General features: G+C 46.4%; 1 protein-coding gene across 5 annotated transcripts in view; it reads left to right on the top strand.

The window, feature by feature from the left end:
• LOC138299241 (uncharacterized) overlaps positions 1–26,330 on the top strand; it is a 195,082-nt gene that overhangs the window by 37,362 nt on the left and 131,390 nt on the right. For all 5 annotated transcript variants that reach the window (XM_069237371.1, XM_069237372.1, XM_069237368.1 and 2 more), the window contains one exon: positions 10,525–10,649. In XM_069237371.1, coding sequence (XP_069093472.1) covers positions 10,619–10,649 — 31 coding nt within the window. In that variant the 5' untranslated portion in view covers positions 10,525–10,618. The remainder of the gene's footprint in view (positions 1–10,524; positions 10,650–26,330) is intronic.

The following is a 26,330-nucleotide window of genomic DNA, read 5'->3' as shown; positions in this document are numbered from 1 at the left end:
GAGCGAGGTCCCTCGAATCCAGCAACTCTGTCCAAGTGACCCCCACAGTCCAGTGACTCTTCAGTCCAAGTTTGGTGGAGGTAAGTCCTTGCCTCACCTCGCTGGGCTGCATTGCTGGGAACCGCAACTTTTGCAGCTACTCCGGCCCCTGTGCACTTCCGGCGGAAATCCTTTGTGCACAGCCAAGCCTGGGTCCACGGCACTCTAACCTGCATTGCACGACTTTCTAAGTTGGTCTCCGGCGACGTGGGACTCCTTTGTGCAACTTCGGCGAGCACCGTTTCACGCATCCTCGTAGTGCCTGTTTCTGGCACTTCTCCGGGTGCTACCTGCTTTAGAGAGGGCTCCTTGTCTTGCTCGACGTCCCCTCTCTCTCCTGGTCCAATTTGCGACCTCCTGATCCCTCCTGGGCCACAGCAGCGTCCAAAAACGCTAACCGCACGTTTTGCAGCTAGCAAGGCTTGTTGGCATTCTTTCGGCGGGAAAACACTTCTGCACGACTCTACTCGGCAAGAGGGATTCGTCCATCAAAGGGGAAGTCTCTAGCCCTTTTCGTTCCTGCAGAAACCGCAGCTTCTTCTGTCCAGTAGAAGCTTCTTTGCACCCGCAGCTGGCATTTCCTGGGCATTTGCCCATCTCCGACTTGCTTGTGACTTTTGGACTTGGTCCCCTTGTTCCACAGGTACCCTAGATTGGAAATCCACAGTTGTTGCATTGTTGGTTGGTGTCTTTCCTGCATTATTCCTCTATCACGACTCTTTGTCTTTTGGGGAACTTCAGTGCACTTTGCACTCACTTTTCAGGGTCTTGGGGAGGGCTATTTTCCTAACTCTCACTATTTTCTAATAGTCCCAGCGACCCTCTACAAGGTCACATAGGTTTGGGGTCCATTCGTGGTTCACATTCCCCTTTTGGAGTATATGGTTTGTGTTGCCCCTATCCCTATGTGTCCCCATTGCATCCTATTGTAACTATACATTGTTTGCACTGTTTTCTAAGACTATACTGCATATTTTTGGTATTGTGTACATATAACTTGTGTATAATTGCTATCCTCATACTGAGGGTACTCACTGAGATACTTTGGCATATTGTCATAAAAATAAAGTACCTTTATTTTTAGTATATCTGTGTATTGTGTTTTCTTATGATATTGTGCAAGTGACACTAGTGGTACTGTAGTAGCTTCACACGTCTCCTAGTTCAGCCTAAGCTGCTCTGCTAAGCTACCATTATCTATCAGCCTATGCTGCTAGACACCCTATACACTAATAAGGGATAACTGGGCCTGGTGCAAGGTGCAAGTACCCCTTGGTACTCACTACAAGCCAGTCCAGCCTCCTACAGGGGGTGACAAGGATGGCAAGAAGAAGGATGGTAAGTCTTCTGACAAGGGTGGGGACAAATCTAAAAATGAGTCTTCATCAGGCCCACAAAAACACTCTGGTGGGGGTGGTGGGCCCAAATCCTCTTCAAATCAAAATAAAGAAAAGAAACCATGTTGCTATTTATGTAAAATAAAAGGCCATTGGACAACTGATCCCAGTTGTCCAAAGAAAAGCACCAAGCCTCCCACTACCACAACCCCTACTACTACACCTAGTGCCCCCAGTAATAGCAGTGGTGGTGGGAGCAAACCTACTAATAGCCAATCCAAGGGAGTAGCTGGGCTCACTTTTGGTAATTTAGTTGGGGTTGGTCTTGTTAGGGAGACCACAGAGGCTGTGCTAGTCTCTGAAGGTGCCATTGATTTGGCCACCTTGGTTGCTTGTCCCCTTAATATGGATAAGTACAAGCAACTTCCCCTAATAAATGGTGTTGAGGTTCAGGCCTACAGGGACACAGGTGCCAGTGTTACCATGGTAATAGAGAAACTGGTCCACCCTGAACAACACCTACTTGGTCACCAGGACCAAGTGACTGATGCTCATAACAACACACTTAGCCACCCCATGGCTGTTGTGAATCTCAACTGGGGGGTGGGGAGGTTACTGGTCCAAAGAAAGTTGTGGTTGCCTCAGATTTACCTGTAGACTGTCTACTAGGGAACGATTTAGAGACATCAGCTTGGTCAGAAGTGGAGTTGGAGGCTCATGCAGCAATGCTGGGCATTCCTGGGCATATTTTTGCTTTAACAAGGGCTCAGGCCAAAAAGCAAAAAGGACAGGGCGACTTGGATCCTGGAAGAATGGACCAAGTGCTCCCTAAAGCTAGGGTTAGTAAAGGTAAAACACTACCTACTATCCCTCCCTCTACAGTGGATTCTACTTCTGAGGGAGAAGAATTTCCACCCTGTGCAGAACCTACACCAGAGGAGCTGGAAGCAGACACTGCTGAGCTTTTGGGTGGAGGGGGGCCTGCCAGGGAGGAGTTGAGTGTGGCACAGCAGACCTGTCCCACACTAGAGGGTCTAAGACAGCAAGCTGTCAAACAAGCAAATGGGGATGTCAGTGACTCTCACAGAGTTTACTGGGAGGACAACCTCTTGTATACTGAAGCAAGGGATCCAAAACCTGGAATTGCCAGGAGATTGATGATTCCTCAGCAATACAGGGAGTTCCTCCTAACTCTAGCCCACGACATTCCCTTGGCTGGACATTTAGGGCAAATGAAAACTTGGGACAGGCTTGTACCCTTGTTTCATTGGCCTAGAATGTCAGAGGACACAAAGGAATTTTGTAAGTCCTGTGAAACCTGTCAAGCCAGTGGCAAAACAGGTGGCACTCCAAAGGCTCCCCTTATTCCACTACCTGTGGTTGGGGTCCCCTTTGAAAGGGTAGGGGTTGACATAGTTGGCCCCCTTGACCCTCCTACTGCTTCAGGCAATATGTTTATTTTGGTGGTAGTGGACCATGCCACCAGATATCCTGAAGCAATTCCTCTAAGGACCACTACAGCTCCTGCAGTGGCAAAGGCCCTCCTGGGAATCTTTTCCAGGGTGGGCTTCCCAAAAGAGGTGGTATCAGACAGGGGAAGCAATTTCATGTCTGCTTCCTTAAAAGCTATGTGGAAGGAATGTGGTGTTACATACAAGTTCACCACACCCTATCATCCACAAACAAATGGACTGGTTGAGAGGTTTAATAAAACTCTCAAAGGAATGATAATGGGACTCCCTGAAAAACTCCGCAGGAGATGGGATGTCCTGTTACCTTGCCTCCTTTTTGCTTACAGGGAGGTACCCCAAAAAGGAGTGGGCTTCAGCCCCTTTGAACTCCTATTTGGACACCCTGTAAGAGGTTCTCTAACACTTGTTAAGGAGGGTTGGGAACAACCTTTAAAAGCTCCTAAGCAAGACATAGTGGACTATGTACTTGGCCTAAGATCCAGAATGGCTGAGTATATGAAAAAGGCCAGTAAAAACCTTCAGGCCAGCCAAGAGCTCCAAAAGCAATGGCATGACCAGAAGGCTGTTCTGATTCAGTACCAACCAGGGCAGAAAGAGTGAGTCTTGGAGCCTGTGGCCCCAAGAGCACTCCAAGACAAATGGAGTGGACCCCACATTATTGTTGAGAAAAAGGGATAAGTCACCTACTTGGTTGACTTGGGCACTGCCAGGAGTCCCCTTAGGGTGCTCCATGTCAATCGCCTAAAACCCTACTATGACAGGGCTGATCTCACCCTGCTCATGGCAACAGATGAAGGACAGGAAGAAGAGAGTGACCCTCTCCCTGATCTCTTCTCTTCCACAGAACAAGATGCTCTAGTGGAAGGTGTAGTTCTGGCAGATTGTCTTACTGCTAAGCAGAAAGACCACTGCATAAATCTCCTGGGTCAGTTTTCTGAACTCTTTTCTACTGTGCCAGGCACCACTTCCTGGTGTGAGCACACTATAGATACTGGAGACAGCTTGCCTGTCAAAAGTAAGATCTATAGGCAGCCCGACCATGTCAGAGACTGCATAAAACTAGAGGTTCAGAAAATGCTTGAACTGGGAGTGGTTGAGCACTCTGAAAGTCCATGGACCTCTCCTGTGGTACTTGTACCAAAACCTCATTCCAAAGATGGTAAGAAGGAAATACGGTTTTGTGTAGATTATAGAGGTCTCAACCAGGTAACTAAAACTGATGCTCACCCTATACCCAGGGCAGATGAGCTAATAGATACACTGGCATCTGCCAAGTATCTAAGCACCTTTGATTTGACTGCAGGGTATTGGCAGATCAAGTTATCAGAGGATGCTAAAGCAAAAACTGCATTTTCAACCATTGGAGGGCACTACCAATTCATAGTAATGCCTTTTGGGTTGAAAAATGCACCTGCCACTTTTCAAAGGTTGGTGAATACAGTCCTGCAAGGGTTGGAGGCTTTTAGTGCAGCATATCTAGATGATATAGCTGTCTTTAGCTCCACCTGCGATGATCACCTGGTCCACCTATGGAAAGTTTTGGAGGCCCTGCAAAAGGCAGGCCTCACTATCAAGGCTTCAAAGTGCCAGATAGGGCAGGGGAAAGTGGTTTATCTGGGACACCTGGTAGGTGGAGAACAGATTGCACCACTTCAGGGGGAAATCCAAACTATTATAGATTGGGTTCCCCCTACAACTCAGACCCAGGTGAGAGCCTTCTTAGGCCTCACTGGGTATTACAGGAGGTTCATAAAGAACTATGGCTCCATTGCAGCCCCTCTTAATGACCTCAGATCTAAGAAAATGCCTGAAAAGGTATTGTGGACAGCTAGCTGTCAGAAAGCTTTTGAGGAGCTGAAGCAGGCCATGTGCTCTGCACCTGTCCTGAAAAGCCCCTGTTACTCCAAAAAATTCATTGTCCAAACTGATGCATCTGAATTAGGGGTAGGGGCAGTCTTATCACAAATTAATTGTGAGGGCCAGGATCAACCTGTTGCTTTTATCAACAGGAGGTTGACCCCTAGAGAAAAGCGTTGGTCTGCCATAGAGAGGGAGGCCTTCGCTGTGGTCTGGGCACTGAAGAAGTTGAGGCCATACCTGTTTGGCACTCACTTCATTGTTCAGACAGACCACAAACCTCTACTTTGGCTAAAACAAATGAAAGGTGAAAATCCTAAATTGTTGAGGTGGTCCATATCCCTACAGGGAATGGACTATACAGTGGAACATAGACCTGGGAGTACCCACTCCAATGCAGATGGACTCTCCAGATATTTCCACTTAGACAATGAAGACTCATCAGGTCATGGTTAGTCTTATTGTCCTTCGTTTGGGGGTGGGGGGTTGTGTAGGAAAGTACCATCTTGCCTGGCATGTTACCCCCATATTTTACTGTATATATGTTGTTTTAGTTGTATGTGTCACTGGGACCCTGCCAGCCAGGGCCCCAGTGCTCATAAGTGCGCCCTGTATGTGTTACCTGTGTTATGACTTACTGTCTCACTGAGGCTCTGCTAATCAGAACCTCAGTGGTTATGCTCTCTCATTTCTTTCCAAATTGTCACTAACAGGCTAGTGACCAATTTTACCAATTTACATTGGCATACTGGAACACCCTTATAATTCCCTAGTATATGGTACTGAGGTACCCAGGGTATTGGGGTTCCGGGAGATCCCTATGGGCTGCAGCATTTCTTTTGCCACCCATAGGGAGCTCTGACAATTCTTACACAGGCCTGCCACTGCAGCCTGAGTGAAATAACGTCCACGTTATTTCACAGCCATTTACCACTGCACTTAAGTAACTTATAAGTCACCTATATGTCTAACCTTTACCTGGTAAAGGTTGGGTGCTAAGTTACTTAGTGTGTACTTAGTGTGTGGGCACCCTGGCACTAGCCAAGGTGCCCCCACATTGTTCAGGGCAAATTCCCCGGACTTTGTGAGTGCAGGGACACCATGACACGCGTGCACTATACATATGTCACGACATATGTATAGCGTCACAATGGTAACTCCGAACATGGCCATGTAACATGTCTAAGATCATGGAATTGTCACCCCAATGCCATCCTGCCATTGGGGAGACAATTCCATGATCCCCCGAGTCTCTAGCCCAGACCCGGGTACTGCCAAACTACCTTTCCCGGGGTTTCACTGCAGCTTCTGCCAACCCCTCAGACAGGTTTCTGCCCTCCTGGGGTCCAGCCAGGCTTGGCCCAGGAAGGCAGAACAAAGGACTTCCTCAGAGAGAGGGTGTTACACCCTCTCCCTTTGGAAAAAGGTGTCAGGGCTGGGGAGGAGTAGCCTCCCCCAGCCTCTGGAAATGCTTTGATGGGCACAGATGGTGCCCATCTCTGCATAAGCCAGTCTACACCGGTTCAGGGATCCCCCAGCCCTGCCCTGGCGCGAAACTGGACAAAGGGAAGGGGAGTGACCACTCCACTGACCTGCACCTCCCCTGGGAGGTGCTCAAGACCTCTGCCTTCTTGGAAACAGAGGTGCTGCTGGCACACTGGACTGCTCTGAGTGGCCAGGGCCAGCAGGTGACGTCAGAGACTCCTTCTGATAGGCTCCTCCAGGTATTGCTAGCCTATCCTCTCTCCTAGGTAGCCAAACCTCCTTTTCTGGCTATTTAGGGTCTCTGCTTTGGGGAATTCTGCAGATAACGAATGCAAGAGCTCATCAGAGTTCCTCTGCATGTCTCTCTTCACCTTCTGCCAAGGAATCGACTGCTGACCGCACTGGAAGCCTGCAAAACCGCAACAAAGTAGCAAAGACGACTACTGCAACCTTGTATCGCTGATCCTGCCGCCTTCTCGACTGTTTTCCTGGTGGTGCATGCTGTGGGGGTAGTCTGCCTCCTCTCTGCACTAGAAGCTCCGAAGAAATCTCCCGTGGGTCGACAAAATCTTCCCCCTGCAACCGCAGGCACCAAAAGACTGCATCACCGGTCCTCTGGGTCCCCTCTCAGCGCGATGAGCGCGGTCCCTGGAACTCAGCAACTCTGTCCAAGTGACTCCCACAGTCCAGTGACTCTTCAGTCCAAGTTTGGTGGAGGTAAGTCATTGCCTCCCCACGCCAGACTGCATTGTTGGGTACCGCGTGATTTGCAGCTGCTCCGGCTCCTGTGCACTCTTCCAGGATTTCCTTTGTGCACAGCCAAGCCTGGGTCCCTGACACTCTAACCTGCAGTGCACAACCTCCTGAGTTGTCCTCCGGCGTCGTGGGACCTTACTTTGTGATTTCGGGTGAGCTCCGGTTCACTCTTCTTCGTAGTGCCTGTTCTGGCACTTCTGCGGGTGCGGCCTGCTCCTGAGTGGGCTCCTTGTCTTGCTGGGCGCCCCCTCTGTCTCCTCACGCAATTGGCGACCTCCTGGTCCCTCCTGGGCCACAGCAGCATCCAAAAACCCTAACCGCGACCCTTGCAGCTAGCAAGGCTTGTTTGCGGTCTTTCTGCACGAAAACACCTCTGCAAGCTTCTTCACGACGTGGGACATCCATCCTCCAAAGGGGAAGTTTCTAGCCCTCTTCGTTCTTGCATAATCCACAGCTTCTACCATCCGGTGGCAGCTTCTTTGCACCCACAGCTGGCATTTCCTGGGCATCTGCCCACTCCTGACTTGATCGTGACTTTTGGACTTGGTCCCCTTGTTCCACAGGTACTCTCGTCTGGAAATCCATCGTTGTTGCATTGCTGGTGTTGGTCTTTCTTGCAGAATTCCCCTATCACGACTTCTGTGCTCTCTGGGGAACTTAGGTGCACTTTGCACCCACTTTTCAGGGTCTTGGGGTGGGCTATTTTTCTAACCCTCACTGTTTTCTTACAGTCCCAGCGACCCTCTACGAGCTCACATAGGTTTGGGGTCCATTCGTGGTTCGCTTTCCACTTCTAGAGTATATGGTTTGTGTTGCCCCTATCCCTATGTGCTCCCATTGCATTCTATTGTGACTATACATTGTTTGCACTGTTTTCTATTGCTATTACTGCATATTTTGGTATTGTGTACATATATCTTGTGTATATTTGCTATCCTCATACTGAGGGTACTCACTGAGATACTTTGGCATATTGTCATAAAAATAAAGTACCTTTATTTTTTAGTATATCTGTGTATTGTGTTTTCTTATGATATTGTGCATATGACACCAGTGGTATAGTGGGAGCTTTGCATGTCTCCTAGTTCAGCCTAAGCTGCTCTGCTAAGCTACCATTTTCTATCAGCCTAAGCTGCTAGACACCTCTTCTACACTAATAAGGGATAACTAGACCTGGTGCAGAGTGTAAGTACCCCTTGGTACCACTACAAACCAGGCTAGCCTGCTACAGCATTCATCATTCAAACTCAGGACGCGTGCACTGTTTAGCACTGACGCTTTTCTGTCTTCAACCAGGGTGTGTTATTTCAAAACACATGCACTGCCAGCACACACACTCACAATGTGCTTGCTGCACAATTCTTCGCCCTTTGTGTATTGTACTTCCCACAAACACACATATACCCAGCACATGCTGCCCCTGCGCTCCCACTGCACAGTAGAACATATCTCATGTGATGTATTCCTCTCAGACATACATACACCCAGTACACCTGCAAACCGCACATGTATTGCTCCCTTCCCAGGCACACATACATCTAATGCAGAGTCACTACTCCTGCACTATGCAGCACTTCAATTCTAACTGATGTGGGCCAAGGGAAAGTTAAGCACACAGCGGCAGAACTTTTAAAAAGGTGAGTGAGCCTGTAGGCCTCATTCCAGTGACACTGTAAAAAGGTCCTGTTCACTACTACTGATCACTACATGGCATTCTCCCACAACCTCACTCGTGCTGCTTAACTCCTGGTGAAGGCGGTAACCTTCTGCCACTATGAAGGTAGTGCTTTGGATGCCCCTCTAGGCCAACGGGATCCAGACAACAGTACATTTGGGCACCCAGGGCATCTCTTACCATGCAGAGTTCTTTTCCATCACAATACTTAGTACCAGGAGGGCATAACATTGGCAATTGCTGTTCATTAGCAAACCTTCCTAAATTGTATTCCTGAGACAATAAAGCAGCCTATCATTGTCCAAACAAAATAATTCTTCAACCTTGCCAAATTAACCAGAAATCTGCCTCAGCCAATGTGCATTACCAGACTTCAGCTTTACAATTTACAGTGCTGCAAGGATGCCATTTCGTTCTGATGTCACAGTAACGAAAGCAGGATTTCAATCAGGCTAGGCCTGTTGCATTTTATTGTCTGAACCTTCATCATCATTTATATTGCACTGCCTGCCATCTGCCCAGTCAATGTAGAAGCACTCTCTGGGCAGCCAGAGAAAGACAGACCACAACAGTGAGGGTCTGCCCCCAAAGTGTATCACTGAGACTCCCTGCTACTAGTTTAGAATCGAAGCAGTGCTTAATCTGTACACATATTAGTGGAGGGGATGAAGGTGTTTCCTGGGAGGCCCTCGTAGAATTTTTCCGAATACCATTGTACCGAATACCAAGGATGTCTAATTTCTATTCCACCTGATCACTCTCTCTTCTACGACCGTACATTTACTGTCTCATTTGTTTTAATCTTACGAGTTATTTTTCATCCATGCTACATCCTTTCGTCACTGTTTCCCTATACCTCTCTTCTTCCTTCGGTATCTCTCTTCTTGTTTTTTACTGTGGGTTAAATTCTGACGTTGAAAACGAAGTCTGGGTCCTCACAAATAGTGTGGGTGTCCACCACATCGAATCATCCGCATAAATATTGCACTGGCCCAATGATGTGGAATGATGGCTGAGCAGCTGCATGGCTAGTTCTAGCTCTGTTTGACTAGTGGAAGTGAGCACGATGCCACCATTGCTTGCTGAGCTGTTCCTCCGACAACCTGCTGCTCACTGTTCATTGAGGTCTCTCCTGCAGGAGCAAGGGCGCAGTTAGCACAGTGCTGACTGACAGTAGGATCACATCGTTGTATGCGTCATGTCTCTGTTCTTTTTAGGTGTGACAATATGTTTAGAACTGCCTTTAAAAATTATTCAGTTATTATCAATAATTGTTATGAAAATGTGGCTGCATCATTTGCCACACATTTCCCCAAAAGTGCATTGATGGAGAATACAAAACCCAATGTATATTTGCATTCTATTCAGTTTTTAATTGTATTGACTACACATGCTTTCAAAACACCATTTGACACACATTTCCTGAAAGGCTCCCACCATTCCTTTCTCATTGTGATTTAAGGGCATAATTCTGCAGTATTTTTATTTATTTATTTATTAAGCTATTGTAGGAGTAGACACATCTCTCTGCACCCCAAGACCCTTTTTAAGGTATACTTTTCCTTTGGGGCCAGGCCCCCCTAAACATCTACTCCTGAGTACGGCCTGCGTCAGTCTCACTTCTCATACTAGCATCTCTGCTGCATGGCGTCTAGTGCGGTTTGGCACCACTGGTACTTTGGGTAAGGTCATGTGTGCTTCTGCGTAACACTATTACTCCCTGGTGTAGGGGTGATGAACTCTGTTCTCTTAACAGTGCTGCTGTCTCTGTGGTTCAGCAGTCCGTGCCGTAGGCTTCGGTGCGAAGTGTTGTTTATTAGTGTTGTTTATGCCTCGCGCTGCAGGCTCGACACTGGCCACAGATTTTCTCTGAAGGTGGCTAATCTGTTGTTTCTCCCACTAGGTTCCCGAAGCTCTGCTGGGCCTGGGGTGCCACCTCGGCCAAGACGACTGGTGAAGTCCTCGTGAGCAGATCTGTGCCCCCCCCACAGCCGCTGATGGACGTGTCTCCCTACGGCAGCTGGCAAGGTACACCCAGCCAGTGTAGTACAGTAACTTTCTTCTAGGACCTCTGTGTATATATTGTATTGAAACACTTATATATATCTTACTACCCCTATTTGGGGTGCTGAAGCACTTGCATACATGGATAGCCCACAGTGTGTGGTTGTAAGTGTGTTGTATTAGTTTTGTGACACTATGTGGTAAGTTTTTCCATCAGGGTCGGAGTGGGATCGCAATTGGATCAGGGCACTCCAAAAAGAAAGTGGCCCACATTCCCGTATCGTCCCTCCCAATATATCACCATTTAGTTAGTCTCATTGGACTCATTTTTGGAGAAATATTGATTAAATTAAGTTTTTTTAAAGCTTATAGAGCCAGTAACATTGGTGAAAACTAGAAGCAGTGCAGTTTGGCTTTACTAGCAAGGTGACAGAATGGCCAAGGGTCACAACACTTGATCTGGCTAGGGTTGCCACCTGGCAGTGTTTTTTCCAGCTGACCGGTATTTTAATGTTGTGGCTGGTATGAATATGTGTACTAAAGCTACTGTAATGTTCCTTTACTGAGAGTAGAACCAGACAAAGACAGAAAAGCCTTGTTAAAAATGAATATGGATGTTAATTATTATGCTCATGCCTTTGCAGAATCTGGCTGAACTCTGCCCATAGGCAGTGGAACAGTTAACAAGCGCACCAGCTACATTACACAAGCTCAAATTAATTTTTCGGTCCAGCCTTTGCAGTGCGCATGGCTGTCTGCGAGACCTGCTGTATTTAGTGTATGGGCTTTACCTACACCTACTATTTCCATTTGTTCTTCGTTGTGCGTTACTTAAATGCTTCCTTTTTATTAGTGTATTTTTCTAAATGTCCCTCCTTTGTGTGCTTAGTTCCCTCCCAAGTGATTTCACTAAGAGAACATTTTTGTTGCCCATTACACTACATTCACGCTTCCTCCCTTTCAGCGTGTGATGACCCCTCTGCCCGTCTGGGCATTGCAGCCTTAGTGTTCCTTTGGTTGTCCATAGCAATGTGTTCACACCACACCAGTGAAAAGAACGTGTTTAGAAATCACCAAAGGTTTCAGGTTTCATTTGTTCATATGCTTCTGTTCTGGTATACTTTATTGATGTTTTCCAAGCCTCTTTTTCCTCCACTGTTGTTTTAGAAATAATTGGCTCTGTGCCCATGTTGCACCAGCAGAAACACACTCATCCACTTTCAGTCTTCCTCATTCTAAAGTCCTCTAAACAGTGCTGCAGCTGCTTTTCTGATCCCAGTTGTAAATCCTTATTCTTAATCCCATAGGAACCGCTGCTAGCTGCTTCTCTGGTCCCAGTGGTAATTGCTCATTCTAAGTCCTCTAGACAGTGCTGCTAGCTGCTTCGGTGGTCACAGTGGTAATTTCTCATTCTTAGTCCAGTAGACTGTGCGGCAGCTGCTTCTCTGTTCCCAGTGTTAATTCCTCATTCTTAGTCCTCTAGAAAGTGCTGCTAGCTGCTTCTGTCGTCCCACCGGTAATTCCTCATTCCAAGTCCTCTAGACAGTGCTGCTAGCTGCTTTTGTGGTCCCAGTGGTAATTTCTTATTCTTAGTCCTGTAGACTGTGCGGCAGCTGCTTCTCTGTTCCCAGTGGTAATTCCTCATTCTTAGTCCTCTAGAAAGTGCTGCTAGCTGCTTCTGTCGTCCCGCCGGTAATTCCTCATTCCAAGTCCCCTAGGCAGTGCTGCTAGCTGCTTCTGTGGTCCCAGTGGTAATTCCCCATTCTAAGTCATCTAGACTGTGAAGTTACCTGCTTCTCTAGTCCCAGTGGTAAATCCTCATTCTTAATCCTATAGGCAGTGCTACTAGTTGCTTCTCTGGTTCCAGTGGTAATTTCTCATTCTAAGTCCTCTCGACAGTGCTGCTAGCTGCTTCTCTGGTCCCAGTGATAATGCCCCGTTCTTAGTCCTGTAGACAATACTGCTGCTGCTTCTCTGGTCCCAGAGGTAATTCCTCAGTCTAAGTCCTCTAGACAGTGCTGCAGTTGCTTCTCTGGTCCCAGTTTTAAATCCTCACTCTTAATCCTGGAGGCAGTGCTGCTTGCTGCTTCTCTGGTCCCATCTGTAATTCCGCATTCTAAGTCCTCTAGACAGTGCTGCAAGCTGTTTCTCTGGTCCTGTCGGTAATTCCTCATTCTGAGTCCTCTAGGCGGTACTGCTAGCTGTAGGAGGCTGGACTGGCTTGTAGTGAGTACCAAGGGGTACTTGCACCTTGCACCAGGCCCAGTTATCCCTTATTAGTGTATAGGGTGTCTAGCAGCTTAGGCTGATAGATAATGGTAGCTTAGCAGAGCAGCTTAGGCTGAACTAGGAGACGTGTGAAGCTACTACAGTACCACTTAGTGTCATATGCACAATATCATAAGAAAACACAATACACAGTTATACTAAAAATAAAGGTACTTTATTTTTTATGACAATATGCCAAAGTATCTTAGAGTGTACCCTCAGTGAGAGGATAGGAAATATACACAAGATATATATACACAATAGCAAAAATATGCAGTATAGTCTTAGAAAACAGTGCAAACAATGTATAGTTACAATAGGATGCAATGGGGAAACATAGGGATAGGGGCAACACAAACCATATACTCCAAAAGTGGAATGCGAACCACGAATGGACCCCAAACCTATGTGACCTTGTAGAGGGTCGCTGGGACTATTAGAAAATAGTGAGAGTTAGAAAAATAACCCTCCCCAAGACCCTGAAAAGTGAGTGCAAAGTGCACTAAAGTTCCCCTAAGGACAAAATAGTCGTGTTAGAGGAATAATGCAGGAAAGACACAAACCAGCAATGCAACAACTGTGGATTTCCAATCTAGGGTACCTGTGGAACAAGGGGACCAAGTCCAAAAGTCACAAGCAAGTCGGAGATGGGCAGATGCCCAGGAAATGCCAGCTGCGGGTGCAAAGAAGCTTCGACTGGACAGAAGAAGCTGAGGTTTCTACAGGAACGAAAAGGGCTAGAGACTTCCCCTTTGGTGGACGGATCCCTCTCGCCTTGGAGAGTCGTGCAGAAGTGTTTTCCCGCCGGAAGGATGCCAACAAGCCTTGCTAGGTGCAAATCGTGCGTTTGGCGTTTTTGGACGCTGCTGGGGCCCAGGAGGGACCAGGAGGTCGCAAATTGGACCTGAAGAGAGAGGGGACGTCGAGCAAGACAAAGAGCCCTCACTGAAGCAGGTAGCACCCGGAGAAGTGCCAGAAACAGGCACTACGAGGATGCGTGAAACGGTGCTCACCGAAGTTGCACAAAGGAGTCCCACGTCGCCGGAGACCAACTTAGAAAGTCGTGCAATGCAGGTTAGAGTGCCGTGGACCCAGGCTTGGCTGTGCACAAAGGATTTCCGCCGGAAGTGCACAGGGGCCGGAGTAGCTGCAAAGTCGCGGTTCCCAGCAATGCAGCCCAGCGAGGTGAGGCAAGGACTTACCTCCACCAAACTTGGGCTGAAGAGTCACTGGACTGTGGGGGTCACTTGGACAGAGTCGCTGGATTCGAGGGACCTCGCTCGTCGTGCTGAGAGGAGACCCAAGGGACCGGTGATGCAGCTTTTTGGTGCCTGCGGTTGCAGGGGGAAGATTCCGTCGACCCACGGGAGATTTCTTCGGAGCTTCTGGTGCAGAGAGGAGGCAGGCTACCCCCACAGCATGCACAAGCAGGAAAACAGTCGAGAAGGCGGCAGGATCAGCGTTACAGAGTTGCAGTAGTCGTCTTTGCTACTATGTTGCAGGTTTGCAGGCTTCCAGCGCGGTCAGCGGTCGTTTCCTTATCAGAAGGTGAAGAGAGAGATGCAGAGGAACTCGGCTGAGCTCATGCATTCGTTATCTACCGTTTCCCCAGAGACAGAGACCCTAAATAGCCAGAAAAGAGGGTTTGGCTACCTAGGAGAGAGGATAGGCTACTAACACCTGAAGGAGCCTATCAGCAGGAGTCTCTGACGTCACCTGGTGGCACTGGCCACTCAGAGCAGTCCAGTGTGCCAGCAGCACCTCTGTTTCCAAGATGGCAGAGGTCTGGAGCACACTGGAGGAGCTCTGGACACCTCCCAGGGGAGGTGCAGGTCAGGGGAGTGGTCACTCCCCTTTCCTTTGTCCAGTTTCGCACCAGAGCAGGGGCTAAGGGGTCCCTGAACCGGTGTAGACTGGCTTATGCAGAATTGGGCACATCTGTGCCCAACAAAGCATTTCCAGAGGCTGGGGGAGGCTACTCCTCCCCTGCCTTCACACCATTTTCCAAAGGGAGAGGGTGTCACACCCTCTCTCAGAGGAAGTTCTTTGTTCTGCCATCCTGGGCCAGGCCTGGCTGGACCCCAGGAGGGCAGCTGCCTGTCTGAGGGGTTGGCAGCAGCAGCAGCTGCAGTGAAACCCCAGGAAGGGCAGTTTGGCAGTACCAGGGTCTGTGCTACAGACCACTGGGATCATGGGATTGTGCCAACTATGCCAGGATGGTATAGAGGGGGCAATTCCATGATCATAGACATGTTACATGGCCATATTCGGAGTTACCACGGTGAAGCTACATATAGGTAGTGACCTATATGTAGTGCACACGTGTAATGGTGTCCCGCACTCACAAAGTTCAGGGAATTGGCTCTGAACAATGTGGGGGCACCTTGGCTAGTGCCAGGGTGCCCTCACACTAAGTAACTTTGCACCTAACCTTTACCAGGTAAAGGTTAGACATATAGGTGACTTATAAGTTACTTAAGTGCAGTGTAAAATGGCTGTGAAATAACGTGGACGTTATTTCACTCAGGCTGCAGTGGCAGGCCTGTGTAAGAATTGTCAGAGCTCCCTATGGGTGGCAAAAGAAATGCTGCAGCCCATAGGGATCTCCTGGAACCCCAATACCCTGGGTACCTCAGTACCATATACTAGGGAATTATAAGGGTGTTCCAGTAAGCCAATGTAAATTGGTAAAAATGGTCACTAGCCTGTCAGTGACAATTTGGAAAGAAATGAGAGACCATAACCACTGAGGTTCTGGTTAGCAGAGCCTCAGTGAGACAGTTAGTCACTACACAGGTAACACATTCAGGCACACTTATGAGCACTGGGGCCCTGGGTTACCAGGGTCCCAGTGACACATACAACTAAAACAACATATATACAGTGAAAAATGGGGGTAACATGCCAGGCAAGATGGTACTTTCCTACACTAGCTACTTCCCTGGCCGCAGTGGGAAGGCCTCATTCTTAGACCTCTAGACAGTGCTGCTAGCTCCTTCTCTGATAACGTCTGTAATTCCTAATTTTAAGTCCTCTAGGCAGTGCTGCTTCTCTGGTCCCAGTGATAAATCCTCATTCTGAATCCTATAGGCAGTGTTGCTTACTGGTTTTCTGGTCCTGTCTGTCGTTCCTCATTCTAAGTCCCGTAGACACAAAGTTGCAGCTGCTTCTCTGGTCCTAATGGTAATTCCTCATTCTGAGTCCTCTAGACAGTGCTGCAGCTGCTTCTCTGGTCACAATGGTAAATACTAATTTTTAGTCCTGTAGACAATGCTGCAGCTGCTTTTCTGAACCGGTTGGTATTTCCTCATTCTTCGTCCTCTAAAAAGTGCTGCTAGCTGCTTCTCTGGTGCCGCCGGTAATTCCTCTTTCTACGTCCTTTAGGCAGTGCTTCTAGCTGCTTCTCTGGTCATAGGGGTAATTCCTCATTCTTAGTCCTGTAGACAATGCTGCAGCTGCTTCTCTGGTCACATTGGAAATTCCTCATTCTAAGTCCTCTAGACACTGAAGTTACCTGCTTCTCTGGTCCCAGTGGTAATTCCTCATTCTTAGTATTGTAGACAATGCTGCAGCTGCTTTTCTGGTCCCAGTGGTAATTCCTTATTCTGAGTCCCCTAGACAGTGCTGCAGCTGCTACTCTGGTTCCAGTGGTAAATCCTCATTCTTAATCCTACAGGCAGTGCTGCTTGCTGCTTTTCTAGTCCCGTTGGTAATTCAGTGTTTCCCAACCTTTTGACTTCTGTGAACCCCCACTTTATCAAAACTGGAACCCGGGGACCCCCACTGAATCATTATTGGAATCCGGTAATCCCCCACCAAGGTATTACTGAAAGCTGGTGACCTAATCTGTTAACATTATTACATTTTAGATGCAGTGGCGAACCCCCTAACGAGGCTTCGCGGACTCCCCGGACCACAGGTTGGGAACGACTGCTCTAGACAATGCTGCAAGCTGCTTCTCTAGTCCTGTCGGTAATTCCTCATTTTAAGTCCTCTAGGCAGTGCTGCTAGCTGCTTCTCTGGTCCCAGTGGTAACTCCTCATTCCTAGACTTCTAGGCAGTGCTGCTAACTGCTTCTCTGGTCCCGTTGGTGATTAATCCTTTTTGATTCCTCAGGCAGTGCTGCTAGCCGCTTCTCTGGTCCCAGTGGTAATTCCTCATTCTAATGTCCCGTAGGCTCTATTATCCTAAATGAGACTACTGGATTTCTAGGCAGCAGGATCGATAACGGTGTGGGGGACTGAGTCTGACCCACGTGTAAGGAACTCGGTCACCCTGAATCCGGTTTTTGCTCCGGCTAACTAGCAGTGCCTCATTTCTCCCACGGGGAAGAGATGATTGGGCAGCCGAGCACATGACATCTTTGGAACTTCTCAGGGAAGTCGTGGTCACTCAGATCCAAACCAACTCTCTCATTTACAATATGATCTCATATACAAATGACAAAGACAGTATAAGTTTTATATAATGCTTTAATAAAACGACTGTATTTTATAGAATATGGCATGAGCCGCAATAACCAGAACCATACAACACGGTAGGATTGAAATAGTTACCAGGAGAGTAAAACATAAGAATAAAGCAATCATTGTGTATTATAGTTTCTACTCTCCCTCTGCTTGTTCTATTTCGAGCACAGCATGTTAAGCTTCTAGCTTGCCTGTCTGTATCACTGCGGAGACATCAGCCCTCATACCTGAGCAAAGGCCTGTGATCTTGGTTCAGCATCTGCAACAAGGCAGTCAGCATCTAGTTGTGGTTCCCTGGTCGGAATCTCCCTCTCGTGTGTATTGGGACAAGGAAGTTATTTTATAACCTACATGTCAGCGTGATCACAAAATGTCCCTACGCAAAAATGCCAAGTCTAAACTCCTACCACGTCTATCGGCAATATACCAGACTGTATCCTTGACTGAAGCACAGAGTGAATATGTTATAGAGAACTCCAGTGCTGAAGTATGCAAAACAGTGTGATATGAATAGAAAAACAACACCGTAGAACTGGCTATCTGAGAAATAACAGTACGAAGCCTAATAAGAAGCATGTAAAGCAAAGTGCACAGAGGCTCTAAGCTACTAGCAAATGAATAAAATACATCCAGGGCAAAGTGCACAAAGGCCTAAGGCCTAAAGCTAACGCGCAAAGGATATATAAAACCAACCATACTACACTAAGTCTTCTAGGCAGTGCTGCTAGTTGCTTCTCTGGTGCCATTGGTAATTACTCATTCTTAGTCCTGTACACTGAAGCTGCTTGTTTGGACTCAGTGGTACTTCCTCATTCTAAGTCCTCTAGACAGTACTGCTAGCTATGTTTCTAGTCCCCGTGGTAATTCCTCATTCTAAATCCTATAGGCAGTGCTGCTAGCTGATTCTCTGGTCCCAATGCTAATTCCTCATTCTAAGTCCTCAAGACAGTGTCACTAGCTTCTTCTCTGGTCCCAGTGGTAATTCCCCATTCTTAGTCCTGTAGACAATGCTTCAGCTGCTTCTCTGGCCCCAGTGCTAATTCCTCAGTCTTAGTCCTCAAGACAGTGCTGCTAGCTGGTTCTCTATCCTCAGCAGTAACTCCTCCATTTTAAATCCATTAGGCAGTGCTGCAGCTGCCTTCATGTTCCCAGTGGCAAATTCCACATTCTTAACCCTCTAGCTACTGCTGCTAGCTGCTCCTCTGGTCCCGTCAGTAACTCCACCATTCGAAGTCCTCTAAGCAGTGCTGCAACTGTGTCTCTGGTCACAGTGGAAATTCCTCATTCTAAGTCCTAAAGACAATGCTGCTGCAGTGTCTCTGGTCCCAATGGTAATTCCTCATTCCCCTAGACAGTGCTGCAGCTGCTTCTCTGGTCCTGTCAGACACTCCTCCATTCTAAGTCCTCTAGGCAGTGCTGCAGCTGTGTCTCTGTTCCCAGAGGTAATTCCCTACTCTCAGTCTTCTAGACAGTGCTGCAGCTGCCTCTCTGTTCATACATCCACTACACTCCAAACCAAAACACATAGGTAAAAGACATTGTCATTTACAACGCCAATACCTCTAACTCTCAGAAATGCGAGTTCTATTGCATTGCAAAGGCTTGTTATTTTAGGTCTTGGGAGATTAAGTAACTTGCCCATGATCACAGGATGCTGAGCAGATGCTGGGGCTTTGTTGTTTACATCCTCTCTATTTTTCTTTCTGGGAAAGGTATCCTCATAGCCAGACCTATGCAGAGGCATACCTCCACCCTCCATCAAGGCCTAAAAGACACTGGGCCAAGATGAGAACAACTGGTCTGTTGGGGAGGGATCAGGGGAAAAACACTGTTGATGGGCTGCATCCAAAACATGGGTCTCAAGGTGTGAATGGCTCAAAGACCAGATTAACAACTGGCCCGTAGCCTGGCACGGTGGGGAAAAGGTGTGACTGACGTGAAGATGGACCAACTGCCACATCACCTGCCCCCTCAAGGAGGCTGCTTTACTCTCCCTATCCCCCGCCTCAGTTTGACAGCACATCAGGGGAGTGGGAAACTGCTTCTGGTGAGGTCTGTGCCTTCCCTTTTGGGGGGGGGGGGGCAATCTAAAGTCTTCTAGGGCCAAAAAACGACACTGGTGTATCGCCACCGTAAGCCCCTGCCCTCAGAGAGCCTCCCTGCACGTGATGCGGTCCCACATTAAAGTGGCCTGGTGGGGGCCTGGAAGTCAGTAAAGCTCTGGGGGCCAGTTGATTGAGGCCCTAAAAAACTGCCCACAGGTGACCCTTTGGCACCAGCCTTTCTTAGTTTGACTCTTGCTCTAGGCAAGACTGCTGGTCTAAGGATGACTGTACTTATGTTTGTAAGTGACTAGGCCAGTCCTACAACAAGTCGCAACTGTCGTCCCAACCCTCCCGGCTTACAAGCAGTACCTCACCAAAACCCAAACAGTAAAAGGTGATTTGTGGCAGCCTTTATACATGGACTCAAAAGTGCGACATCTCAGGGAGGTCGTGGTTAAACGGACATTACCCCTTTCTCACATGAACAACATGTCTCAGCCATACACATGCAATTAAAGAGATGCAGGGAAGTTTTAAATAGGTTTTATTAACACATCTTCAATCTACAATAAGTTGCATGGGCTGCAATGATTAGGATAATGAACAATGAAAGAAACAAAATGGTAAAGTCAGAAATTCAAAGACCCCACCATCTTGCAATAACATGAAATGACATGAGATACAAAATATGTCCTAATACCCTAGCATGATGAACCTAATCCCTAACCTAAAGAGAGCTAGGTGTGATAAACCTAATCTGCCAGTACCATGTCCATGAGAAGAGCCCCCCCCAACCCTTGGTACCTTGGAATTAGGTCTCTCGATCAGACTCCGTGGGGACACGAAGACTGAGTCAGAGTCAAGGCGATGTGCAGCATGGATAGTGTTGATGGCATCTGGTAGGAATCCGCCTGACTATCTGTCTGTGTAAGGTGTATTTATACAGATCTGATCGGACCCCTGAGCTAGATCTGGTCCCAAACAATAGATAACAAGACATGCTTGGGGTGGCAATTACATAAACAATTCCCTCGAAAGCACAAAGTGAGAAAGTACCTAATAAGAATACCTACATCTTATCTATCTTTGGTGCTGATAGTGATGCCTCAGCAGAGTGGCACTGAAAGCAAGAAACTAAAACATTGTCCTAACTAAAAACAATGCAGCAACTTGGAAAGATATAATTAAATAAGTGTGCTAAAACAGAGCAAGCTAAGTAGAAGTCACTGGGTGACGGGGGCACAAGTCTGCAAGCCAGAAGGGTAAAGCCAACATCTGCTTCCCATTAAAACAAGACAGGATTCACTACTCCCTCCCCAGTGCCCAACTGCCTGCCTTCCCAATCAGACTCTGGTTTCTATATTGTGTGGTTATTTTGGTATGGGATGCAGTGTGATGGATAAAGAAGTGTAAGCGGATTACAGATGGTACTGGGAGGCTTAGGAGCGTCAGAGTCTGCTTTTTGTTTTTAAATAAAGTGCCCCACCTATTTGTAAACACTCCACTCGCCCCATTTTGTGGCTTGTCTGCTAGTGAAAGTGTGGTTGCACATGTTAATCACCATAGCACAGTCATGGTCATGTGCACAACAGGACCTCACTGACTGGCAAGGAGTGAGGAGGAATATTGGTAGTTAAAGAATATCGGTGTCGCAATTAGTGAAGCTTCTCCTTTACAAATGACGACACTAAATCCAGCGCGGGTAAGCTAGCTCAGTGAATCACGCACCAGCCTAGGAGATCTGTGAGTAACCACAGACCACTGGTGTGACTTAGAATTTCATTATTCATCTGGGTTTGTCAAACCAAGTTACCCCTAAAGTGGGTGGTAATACTTGTTATGTGCAGCATAGAGGTGGGCGAGCCAACAGATTTACAGGGAGCGCCGAGCCAAAGGTCTTGCTGGGATCTTAGAGCTTGATCATGAGCAGAGCCCTAAAAATGATTGTTATGTAAATCACACATCAAACATTGTGTAAATTATGATACAACTGTTTCAACATTATAGGCAATGTATATCCTTAAAATGTGAAGCTTTGACAATAATAGATCACATTACAGCACTGCACTGAAGAAGTACTTATTAAAAGTGATAGTTTTAAGTAGGAAACATTAGTGCACTAAGAGGCAAAACAACTGTCCAGTAAAAACTGTACATGACCCAGGGTATTATAGATTAACATTATAGTCTATTAAATCAGGCACGATTTGTTATTTTATTTTTTACATCTGGTATTTTGAACTGACTTATTTGAAAGTGCTTCCATAGGCAACAACACTGAAGGCAAGCATTGTCAAAGCTAGTAAGTCTTGGCAGTGTCGAGCTTTTGAAGTTGTCAATGTCAATGTTTTTTAATTCATATGTTTCTGGGGTTGCGGATGTGTCCTGTGTTCAAATGTGTGTTATTGCTTTTGAGGGGGTGCCTGTGGCTGTGTATGTGTGCATGCGTGTGTCACACATGTGGTTGTGTGGCATAGCAGTGCTAGTGCTCGATTGGGTGTCATTGGTTTGCTTGTCCATGTGTGTTTTGTGAGACCCGAGGCACCCTCTGGGATTGGCCTCTAGAAAGGAACATTCCAGGCAAACTGTGTTTTTTAAAGTTATTTGCATCGACCCAGCTATCTGCTCAGGGATTGCTTTCAGCGCTTCTTTCGTCATTTGCTTACAGCTGTGTGTTTTGTATCCCAAAGTAACAGAAAATATAATCTGTAGTGTATGTGGTAGATATGACTGACCTGCCCGTGTTCATATTCATGTTGCTCAGCTGCCTTTGTTTGAAGTGATTCACTAATTTTCTCTTTTTGGCTATTGTTGGCATTCTGCAGCTAAAGGTACTGATGTTGTTATACAATGCAATCTGCATGACTATCTCGTGTTCCGTTAGCATCCCCTTTACGCATCAACTTCGACCTGTAGACCCTACTCTCAGAGTGTTACTCATGCCTTAAATATGTAATAAGACATCGGCGCACAATGACTTCACATCTACTTGAGATCGTTGTGTGTGATACATGTGCATGATTTTTCCCTGTTGTTTAGTTTGATTAAAACTAATACTCTCAGGGGGAAAGCCTATAAGCAAAAATAGAACAGAAAGGAAAAAAACACAGTATTGAACCTTGGTATTGACCTAAATGTAGAGCTATGTTTCACATGCATATGAGGGTTTAAAACGACCTAAACCCAACGATCACCTGTCCGCGAATCACTAGAACGGTCAATTGCTCATGTTTGATCGTTTAACGGATGTTATGTGCCAGTAACTTTAGCACTTCCGGGTTTCATAATAACCAATACCACAGCTGAACAGATTTTAGAAATAATTTAGAAGTGGGATGTGCAGAAAATGTACGGTTCTTAGAATTGGAGGATTGTGGCACTTCAACAATCCTATTGTGCCGCACAGAATTCTGAAGTGCTGTTAGGTTGCGTCTTCACTGCTTCTCTCTGATATGAGGAAAAGTGTATCCATCATAGTTGGGACGATTCAATCCTTGATGTTCAAAACGTACGTAATGAAAGAATGACTGGACAAATGGGGGACCTGCATGGACATTGCAAAACAGCCATATCCAAGGTGAGAGAAAACACTGCAGCGAGAAATGAAAGATAGAGAAAATGCAGAAGGTCATAGCTGATAAGTAACCGTTCCACTTCTGGTAAGTTTCTTAGTAGTATTTTATTCCAAGTACAATCTATACATCCAACAGGGTAACCACCAGAACAGCAACTGCCACAATTTACAGTCCTAACATTCAAACCCCCCCCCCCAACCTTCCAGATTCCATTACCATAGTTACATAGGCCAAACCCAGATACAACACATCTTTCACCTCCAAACAAAAGAATGAACACAATATTAAAAATGAATTCTATTACTCCATTGGGTTACTCAACCTCATATGAGAGCGGCGGCCATCAGGGAGCTTCTTCAGCAGGGGGGACTGGTGCGGGGCAGCATTTCCACACTATACAAATTATTGTTATCAGCACAACGTCAGTATACTCCTTGTCATTTGGAGTTTTGGGAACGGACGTTGGAAGGCCCGGTGGCGGAGAGACTTTGGTCACGACTATTTCAGGATATAGTCAAATATAATCATTCCATGGGGACTAGGGCAGCTCATTATAAGCTTCTTTATAACTGGTATCTTTATCCGGAGAAGCTTAAACTTTTTCCTCAGACATCGGATAGGTGTGGATGTGGGATGTTAGGAGATTTTAGGCATAGCTGGTGGGACTGCCCTGTTATTAGGCCCTACTGTAATGAAATTCTGTCACATCTAAAAGAGATTCTGGGCTACCCTATTCCGACATCACCGACACGTGTCCTATTGGGTCTGCATGCTCCTGAACTGAAGCATCAAACACAGGGTGATCACTCTATCCTTTGGCTGGCATTGGGGGCAGCTAAGACTGCCCTAGCATCATACTGGAAGAAAAAAGATCCGCCCCAATGATGCTGTGGTATGCCAGACTCTGGCGTGGGCTTGCTATGGAGCGTTTAGCTGACAAACTGGATAACTCTAGAAGGAGCTTTGTCTATATTTGGGACCCCCTGGTGAGGTTTCTTTCTAGGGGTGTGCCGCTTACTGCCTGTAGTCCACGGCTTAGGGCGCTGCACCTTTTCCATGTATAAGGCTCAGGTGGGTAAATCCAGGGAAGGAGTGGGGGAGATGTGTCCTGGGGGCAACTGCACCCCTCATCTTCTGAACCCCAACCCCCCGCTTGTATAACATATATGGTAGGAATATGGGACATAGAGTTTTGTTGTTAGTTTTATGTTATTGCCATTCCTATTTTTTACTTTGAGTTCTGGCTAATCTGTATCCTCTTTTTCTGAAAGGTACCTTCAGCAGTTAGTGATATGGTGTATACTCCGGGAGGATTCAAAAGCTTTACTTGCATTGTAATTTAGTTCCCCATGAGTATGGAGAAGCTTCCCCCTTTCGTGAGGATGGCCGAGCACTTTTGGCGTCCTGCCGGAGAATCTGTGTGATCTGATGTGTCAATTTCAATGTTTCTTAAATGATAAGTGTCAATAAAACAGTTTCACAAAAAGAAAATTCTATCACCATCATAACTTTTTTCCCCTAACACAACATGTGCTCTGCCTAAATGAAAATGAAAAAAACATAACCAAAAACAAAACTTTAGAGTACTTTGTGCAAGAATAAACATACCCAAAAACAAAACATTTGAGTTAAATTGTACCTTGTTGACTACTCAACATATTCCTGTAAATATGCAGGTTTCTTCTTCTCCGTTTCCGACTTCCTGCATACCAAATGTTGACCACACACTTCTTCTCCACACTCTCCACCATCCCCACTAACTATTACTGATGTAATTCCCTCATTCTTTTGAATAGCTAGTCTTTCTTTACTCCACTATATGCCATCCTCCAATTTGACCACACACACCTCTTCACACATACCACCCTTTTAGGAACAGAACATTTAGCACTCCCTTCGACAATTATCTCTGGTAGTTTAATTCAAACACAATCTCCTACCTTTACCTCTCTTCCCACTCTCTTCCTTACAGCCACATATTTACTTTGTGCACTTTCACGTCTCCTTGCCACATTCCTTTTTTCTTCTCCAGTGACTCGAAATTATTCATCCATGGTTGCACTAACTTGTTTGCTGCTTCCCTACCCTTGAGTAAAGCAAACGGTGACACACCTGAAACAGCATTAGGCATTGTTCGTAAAGCCAATATTAGTTCCTCCAATTCTTTCTTCCATTCTAAACCATTCACCACAGACAATTGTATGTTATCCTTCATTACTCTATTACACCTTTCCACTAAACCATTAGTCTTAGGATAAAATAAAGACGTCGTAACATGCTTCACACTACAGTATCTCATGAATTCCTTAAATTCATTAGATATGAACTGCACACCATTATTGATAACTATTTCAGATGGAACACCTTCCCTCATGAACAACTCCCTCAAAAACATAGTCAATTCTTTAGTATTTGGCATCCTGATCAACTTAACCTCTGGCCAACGTGAATGGTGATCTACCAATACTATGCCAAATCTGTGAATATCCCCCAGCATATTCATGGGAGCAATTATATCCATTCCAAATTTATGGCAGGGTTTCTCTGGAAATGTTACCGCCTCAACTTAGCTAGGTGTTCTACCTGTTCTACCTGCCTATCTACACCAGGCCACCAAAATGTTTCCCTTATTCTCCTTTTCGTTGCACTCATTCCCACATGTCCCTCATGTGCCAAAGTCATTACCTTACTGCGCATAGCTTGTGGCACCACCAACAAATTTGCTCTTCTCAAAATGCCATCGGAACAGCTTAATTCCTGAAATATCTCCTAATACACTTTTATTTCTTCACACACCTCACCCTTGGTCCATCCACTACTTAGCCTCCGAATCGATTCTTGCAACACTGTCCTGATTCACTGCTTCTTTCCATTCTTCTTCACTAATATATTCTTTCTCATCCAACATGGTACATGCAACCACATGAAAGTCATTACTATTACTCTCTTCATCCCCTGCATCCACCGGAAGACGCAATAGACAGTCCGCAAAAATGTTTTTAACACTAGCAATATACTCCAATCTGAATTTAAATTCTTGCAGCCTATAATGCCATTTAGCAATCCTAGGCGTCGCTTTGACAGCACCCATAGTTGAAAACAAGTTGACCAATGATTTATGATCTGTCCTCTTAGTGAACTCTGTTCCCCACAAATACTTCCTGAAATAATGCACTCTCCACCAACATGCCAAAGCTTCCCTCTCAATGACTGAATAGGTACCCTCAGCTCCTCTCAGTGGTCGAGAAACAAACACCAGCACTTCATCCTTCCCATTCCTGGATTCCATTAAAACTGCCCCTAAGCCATATTGGCTAGCATCTGTCACCGCAATACTGTGATCACGTG

Source organism: Pleurodeles waltl, chromosome 6 (assembly GCF_031143425.1).
Source record: "Pleurodeles waltl isolate 20211129_DDA chromosome 6, aPleWal1.hap1.20221129, whole genome shotgun sequence".
Classification (NCBI taxonomy): Eukaryota; Metazoa; Chordata; class Amphibia; order Caudata; family Salamandridae; genus Pleurodeles; species Pleurodeles waltl.
Note: the sequence above shows the minus strand (reverse complement) of the source record. Positions and strands in the feature narration are given on the sequence as shown.